At 37.3% G+C, this 7770-nt stretch overlaps 1 protein-coding gene across 41 annotated transcripts in view; it reads right to left on the bottom strand.

Moving 5' to 3' along the window:
• Positions 1 to 353: 353 nt before the first annotated feature.
• EMSY (EMSY transcriptional repressor, BRCA2 interacting) overlaps positions 354 to 7770 on the bottom strand; it is an 81442-nt gene continuing 74025 nt past the window's right edge. For 36 of the 41 annotated variants that reach the window (XM_069553790.1, XM_069553789.1, XM_069553797.1 and 33 more), the window contains 2 exons: positions 6968 to 7468; positions 354 to 2962 (listed from right to left, as the gene is read on the bottom strand). In XM_069553790.1, the coding sequence (XP_069409891.1) occupies positions 2768 to 2962; positions 6968 to 7468 (696 nt within the window). In that variant the 3' untranslated portion in view covers positions 354 to 2767. The remainder of the gene's footprint in view (positions 2963 to 6967; positions 7469 to 7770) is intronic. The other 5 variants (XM_069553816.1, XM_069553815.1, XM_069553819.1 and 2 more) reach the window with 1 other exon arrangement.

The raw sequence follows: 7770 nt of genomic DNA, 5'->3' as shown, positions 1-7770 counted from the left end.
ATTACATGGTTCCATTTATATGAAATGTCCAGAACAGATAAATCCATAGGGACAGAAATGATTAGAGGATACCCAGGGCCAGGGTGGTGGTGGTTTCAGGCATACAGGGTTTCTTTGAGGGGTTATACAAATGCTCTAAAATTGACTGTAGTGATGACTGCCCAACTCTAAATACACTAAAAAACCACTGAAGTGTAATACTTTAAATGGGTGAATGGTATGATGTGAAGTAATCTCAGTAAAACTGCTCATTTTTTTAAAGTTCTGTAATTTCACCATAAACTGCAACTGCTAGTATGAAGCATTTATCAAAGTTTCCTTTAAACCAAACAGATTTTTCTTATCACTGCTTATAACAGTTGTTAGGGTTTTATTCATTTTGTAGCATTTGCATTGTAATCTTGGAATATCTTTCACATGGGTGATGTAAACTTACATTTATGAACTTAAACATATGAAACAGTAAAAGATTTAAGGCTAAGATTTTCAGTTAAAGGATGCCTAGAGATCCATGAATGGCATTACCATCCACCCACTAAATTAAGAAACCTAAGAGCCACTCTTGTTTCTTCTTTCCTTTAGCCTTCATATCCATTTCATCAGCCAGTAACCCTGCTTGTCAACTCCACAAGGGAAGGATTTTCTGTTTATTCACTATGGTACATACCTGGTGCTTTAGCCTAGCATCTAGCACACACAGAAGATGTTTAATTAATATTTGTCAAATAAATTGAAATTCATGCTGTCCTTGAGATTAACAGTTTTTAAAAGAAAAAAAATTAAATCCCTCATTTGATAATTTGTTAAAATATATACTAATTTTTAAAAATGCAGACTATGGAAATTTCATCTGCCATTTTAGTTGCTGAAACATATTAAGGCTGAATTCTCAAAGGGACACAGGTATGCTATGGTGCCGGAATATGCAGAAGTAGAACATAATGACTTTATTCAAGTTTGCTGTTACCTGATCCATGAATACTTAAAAGATATTTTATTTCATAAAAACTTACATCTGTAAGTAATGGACTGACCGTTAACAGAGGGCTTAACCTGGAACACATAGATAGGCTTAGAGGCCCATGAACCTCTAAAAATTGCAAAACCTAACATGTATATTGGCATGTGAGAGTTTTCACTTTTTGGTGAGAGTTCAAAGTGTCATCAGATTTTCAAAGAAGTCTATAACCCAAAAGGTTAAAAAAATTACTTAACTAGAAACAGTCACAAAGTCTTTTAAACAGGAATTTGTACAATAAAATAATACCCAACAGCTCCATCTATGGGTATAAGTCATTATCATGTAGCAGAAATAACTACAAGTACAACAAATCAGTGCATCTGTGAATGCCTGTGTTTAAATCTTCAGTGTCACTCTAGTGGGAATTTATTAACTATAGGATCACAGTTGGTTTTTTTTTTTTCCAGATATAGATGTAAAAATTAGGAGACCATTGATGAATTCTACTTTACAGTACTTCAGCACCAAAAAATTGGGCAGTTATGCTGATATATGTATATACAGTTCAACATTTGTCAGTCTTAAAATGCTTATAGTGAAATCTATATAAAACCGTTAAAAACTTTTCTATTTACATTTTTTAAAAAAATGAAAAGTATAGTTTCCTTTGCCACAACTTGTCAAAACTGACTCACCCATTCCCACCCTCTTACCCTTCACTCTACTTGTGACAGACAGTGATCACAAGACCCATACATATTGCTTAAACAAATCATGTCCTAAAAAGGTAGAATGCTTAAAAACATTACATTTAGAACTGTAAATGAACTTTTTATACATTTCAAAGGGGGTTAAACAAAGGTATGTAAAAGTTATTTTCAAAGTTTCAGTCCAACATGAATGTGCAATTTCAGTGTTAAGATAGCATCATATGAATAATTTGTTTTCCTGAACATAACTGAACATTTCCTTTGGACTAGAAAATATTTCTTTTCCTCTGTTTCACAATGAAACATTTTCTCATAAGTTTTCTTAAAGGAGAAAGGGGGAGGGGGTGGGAGGTGGAAAGGGTAGACACTCCTGGGTTACAGGAAATTTGTCAGAAGGAATATGGCCTGCTTTGAAATGTTTACATTTAAATAAATAGAAAGCAAGTGTGCTGCCTAGAGCACAAAGGGGGACAACGCAATAAATTAGCATACAACTGGTGAGAATGTACAAACCACCCAAAAAAGCTTTTCCCACTGGTTAGGGACCTGATTTCCACCATCTAACAAGGATTCTTTAATGCCAATATCAAAGAACTAGTTATTTTATAAAATATGAACTGAGGAGATGTAAAATGTTAACCAATTCAGCACTTGGAGGGATTTGCAAAAACATACAAGATTTAAAAAAAAAACCACTGTTCCTGACACACTGTTTCAAAATACAAGCTATTCACATTCTCCTTTTTTGATGGTGTTTGCTCAGTAGAAACCAGTTGAGGAACATTCACAGGAAAAGACTCTTTCCACTGCAAGACAAACTTTTCCTTTAGCCATGGTCCAACAGAGAAAGAATATCAGGTCTTATGTCACCGTAGATGTGCATCTTTTTCCTTTTTCTAAAAAAAAGTACATTCCCCTGTGAGTTTTATCTTGTTTTAAAATGCTACTCCTGCAGCAATTCTTGTTGAAACACTGCTGTTTCAGGGTCCACAGTCTAAGCATGGGCAAAGTGCTCTCTTTAGACATCAAAATACAAGGGCTTCCCTGGACACTTGGTAACCAAGTAGGTTTTAAAGTGCACTCCTGTGTCCAAACACTAGGATCGCTCAGCAGAACTCTGAGAGGGGCTGGGTTCAGTTCCATCCTCTGTGCTACTGTCTATGTCCTGCTCCATGGCCGTCTCATCATCATCCAACTGCTGACTGGTGAAATTGTTCAGTTCAAGAAGCCCGCTGGGCTCTACAACCACGTTGGAGCTGGAGTGGCAAGGAATAGCATACTGGGGAATGGCCTGGAAGAGAAGACAGGAAAGAAGCTTCATGGTTAAAAAAAAAAAAAGGTAACAGAAGGATGTCCTCAACAATAACAAGGAAGGAAATAAGGAAACTGACATTAACTGGACAACTACTAGATGCCAGGCACTATGCTAGATGCTTAATACTATTCCCATTTTACAAATGAGGAAACTAAGATAGTAAGTGACTTAATCACGGTCACACAGTTGGTCAGCTTTAATGCTAGGATGCCAGGATTCAAATCCAAGTCCTCTACAAAGCAAAGTGATCTCTCCACTCCTTGATGGTGCCTCTTCTAACAAAGGAGGCTGAAGTCCATGCCTAATTCAAGAGACAGACTCTGAGGATATTTTTATTTGGTCATTAAGCAAATTTTAAATGTAAATGCATCAGATTTTGCTTCTGCAAGATGAATGATTAATCCACTGATACCACAATATTTCTAAGCCCTTTGGTAGTTCAAAGGTGAACTTATTTGTTTGGGTCACATTATAATAATCTTTATTGAAAATAAGGCTAGAGAGGACAAACAGTCTTTTAAACAATAAAAGTACCAAAAGATAAACATGTATTAGGCCATATTGCCTTGTCAGATTCTTTTTTTCTCAACTTTATTATATACCTTCTTAAAAGGCATATCAGTTCATATCATATATACCCTTACTTAAAATTCTACAGTTGTTTCCTATTGTTCTTGCTATAAATCAAAAACCTTACTATGTCTCCAGCCTTATGCCAAACTCACTTGTGCCACAGGGTGTGTGCACTAGTTCTTCCCCTCTTTCTGGAATATCCTTCCTCTAAATCTTTACATGGCTGGTTCCATTCTTATCATCTGCATCTTAGCTCAAATGCTTCAAGTAAAAGGCTTTGAGAAGCCTTCCTTCTATGAAGGGGAACCAGAGTACTGGGTCGATCCCACCCCTAACCCCTATTATGTTCTGTACATTTGCTTTATTGATTTATCATCTCTTTATTTTCTTCTCATCCTTAGAATGTAAGATCCAAGACAGTTTGAACCAGAGCACAGATCCTGACTATCTTTTTCACTGCTAGATACCCACACCTTTGAACAGGGTCTGGCACACATTGAAACTGAAAGTCACTCAGTCATGTCTGACTCTGTGACCCCAAGGACTATATAGTCCATGGAATTCTCTGCGCCAGAATACTGGAGTAGGTAGCCTTTCCTTTCTCGAGGGGATCTTCCCAACCCAGGGATTGAACTCAGGTCTCCTGCATTGCCAACGGATTCTTAACTTTCCCAATGAATGATGTATCTTTAACATAAAGAACCCAGGAGCAAAGTTGAATATCATCATTTTGAAAATATACCTAATCAAAACAACCTTCCACTGAGGAGAGATGCAAATTTAGTTTTAACACTCTCAAGAAAATAGTGTAAAATGCCTAGGCATTGATTCTGAAGTGGTAAAGTTTTTTGTCTTCCCTCACGCTCCTGCCCTTGTTCCATGCAGCTGATCACTGTGAAAAAGTCGCTGGTGGGGTGAGAATTTTAGTTCAGCTCTAGCTGTGACTTGCTGTGGACCTCTGAATAAGTCACCTCCCTTCTTAAGCTTTAGTTTAATTTTGTGTAAAATAAGATAATTAGAAAAGATATGCTTTAAATATCCCTACAGATCTGAATTCTATGAATTCTATATACATACAGACTCCTTTAAAACAGAAGATACATTCATCTTGTGTACTCCTCTATCCTTACACCTAGCACAGTGCCTGGAACACAGAGGTCAAATAATCCATGTGGAATGAATGAATGAATAAAAGAAATATGGATTATCTGTCTACAAGGTACTTAATATTAAACATGCTGAATTTTTACAGAACACTTTTCAAGAAATCAAGGAACTTCTGCAGACTTCCTTCACTCAAGTCAGTAGGTATTTTACTGAATGAGTAAAAATCAATACTTTGGGTCAAAGCTAAGCATAACTACTGAGACCTGAAAATAAATGTTCCAACAATCTGTTAGTGATGATTATAACAACAAGAGCTATCCTTATTGAGTATTACTCTATATAGGACACTTAACCAGATATTTACTCAATCCTCAAAACAACTCTTTGAGCTGTTATTGTTTTCCCGTCATCACAGGAATAGAGGTTAACTGTTGCTCAAAGCCACAAAGTAGGTAAGGATTATGGGATTCAAATCTAGGTATTTCTGACTCCAAAAGCTTGGTCCTTAATGCTGCTCTTCCCTCTGACACAGTGACACATCAACCCAGCACATAGTAAATGCTAAAAATTAGCCCAGTAATCTTGCAAAGAACCTACTCATTAGCTATCATCTTTGATACAGGAAGCAAATTACATTTTAACCCCTGTTCATGAAGTATAGAAAATAATTTCCATATAAGCTATTCAAAATAATTTTCAATTTAGCAAGTATACAAATTTAAAGAACTTAAACTGCCAGGGGCCACAGTAAATTTTAGTAAAAATAGGAATAGCTATCATATATTGGGCAATCACTACAAGCCAGGTACTGTGCTAAGTGCTTCATCTCAATTTTATATAATCCTTATGTCAACCACGTAAAGTAGGCATTCCTTATTCCCATTTTACTGATGAGGAAACTAAGGCACAGTGAGGTTAAGTAGTCTTGCCCAAAGTCACACAGTGAATAGCAAAGCCACGAAACCTCCTTTTCCACCAAACCCTACCTCTTCAGTGGAGAAGGGCATGGCAACCCTCTCCAGTATTCTTGCCTGGAGAATCCCATGGACAGAGGAGACTGGTGCAGTCCATAGGGTCGCAAAGAGTCAGACACGACTGAAGCGACTTAGCAGGCAATGCTACCTCTTCAGGGGGAAAAAACACGTAACAAATCCATTTGGTCAACGATTATTTAGTTCACTATTTGTTTTGACAGGAACAAAATGTTTGAATAATTCAATGGCCAGATCTATTTGCGTTTAAGCATTTCCCCTATACTAAGATAAATCCTATCTGGGTTAATATCAGTCAACTTGCATTCTTTCATGGCTTGGGATCACAGGAAAGGCAAAATTTACTACAGAATAGTCTAACTCACACAATATAGTACAATAAATACTACCATTCATAGTAAATACTAGATTATCCGCATTTCAATAAATCCAAATTCTCAATTAACTAAAATGTGCTGCTCTGATACCTTCTAAGCAAAAAATGACAAATGTCAAGAAAAAAGCCTGAAACCTTGCAAGGAGAGAAGGAAATAAAACACAACTTCTAAAAGCTAGTCTGGACCCAGTAACTCTTCAGTTTGGATTATATATGATAACAGATGAATTATAGAATGAAGGGAATGTGAGGCATAGGAAAATCTACTGTCAATAATGTCATGTTCACTAGCCTGTACTTACCAAGGCAGGAGAGTAACCATAATAAGATTTTTCAATAATATAATGATTGAAATAAAAAGCAAAGCTTTACGGTTAATCCCAAGTTAGTTATAAAATTAAATTACTAAGAAACATTCTTTTACAACATGGTTCTCTAGACATTTCAGTTAATTAAGGTTTTATAGTGCTGAAAACCATAAATTTGGATCAAGATCAAGAACTGTGTTTCTACAAGGGTCTCTGAAATTAACTTGAAATAGGAGTACAATCCAGTTATATCCCAGGAGTACAAACTACTTATACTCTAGGCAAAGGCTGAGAAGCCCAAAATTTGACCTGGAAAGTTGCTGATTTTGTAGGTTGACTGCTGAGTCAACACTGGCAAGTGTGGCTTGCATCTATGAATCAAGCGGACACAGGGGCTCAGGGCCCTTGACTGTCTCTAAGGTGTACTGCTGTGATAATATCTATCAATTTTCTAGGACTCTGTTTCAGAAAATAATTATAAACTTGTATATTTGTAATAGGTAATAAATCAAATTTGATAATCTCTTTGCCATTTTGGCTTGACTCTTCCTGTGACATCCCAAAACACACCAAACCCACAACCCTCAAGACACCCAAGATTTCTTGTGTTCCTTCTGATTCTTACCTGGATGATAATTTCTGCTGGGCTCTCTTCAGCTTTCTTTTGGCCTACATTCTGAATACGCATGAACTGGCCTGTCGCAGGCACTCCTGGTGCATCGATTTTCCTTGTCGTTAGGGGAGGGCCAACAGCAGATGGACTTGAACAGGACTCTCTACATTTCTGTTGCTGGGGAGTGGAATTCGCCATCCCTGCCACCACCACATGGGTGGAGGGTAATGATCCTGCTTCACCAGTGAGCACACTAGTGGCAAGAGCCTTCTTTGGGGGATCCACTACCAAATGCTCTACATTTGTATCAATCTGAGCTTCCATCAAAGACATTTTCAAAATGTCTGACACTGCTGTCTTCTCAGAGGCCTGAATGGGAGATATGCTTGTAACTGGTGATGTCAACTTAGGCACAGAACTGCCACCAGTTATCTTTGTAACTGTGGGAGGCTGGCGCCCCTCAAAAGTTATCTTTGTAACAGAGGATCCTTGGGTTATAATTGGCTGCTCCACCTGAAAACAAATTGGGGTTGTGTGTGTTACAGCTACATATCTTTGAGAAAACCTATCAAACACCCCAGACAATAATGGCAAAAGAAACATTTGTGCTGTATACTAGGAAGATATTTTGAAGCTTGGTGTTTCAATAAGAGGGCTGATGGGAAAGTATCTGGTTACCTTTAAGAAACCTAGCGAAAGAGGAGGGGTCAAAAGAACCTTTGTTTAGCCAGCCAAGGTTCATAGCAGTAAAGGAAAAAAAGTCACAGCAGCCTTGTTTTCCTTGGGATTTACATCCCCACACAGTACACCTTAAA

Source organism: Ovis canadensis, chromosome 15 (assembly GCF_042477335.2).
Source record: "Ovis canadensis isolate MfBH-ARS-UI-01 breed Bighorn chromosome 15, ARS-UI_OviCan_v2, whole genome shotgun sequence".
NCBI classification, from domain to species: Eukaryota; Metazoa; Chordata; class Mammalia; order Artiodactyla; family Bovidae; genus Ovis; species Ovis canadensis.
The sequence above is the reverse complement of the archived record's forward strand: the minus strand, read 5'-3'. Positions and strand labels throughout refer to the sequence as shown.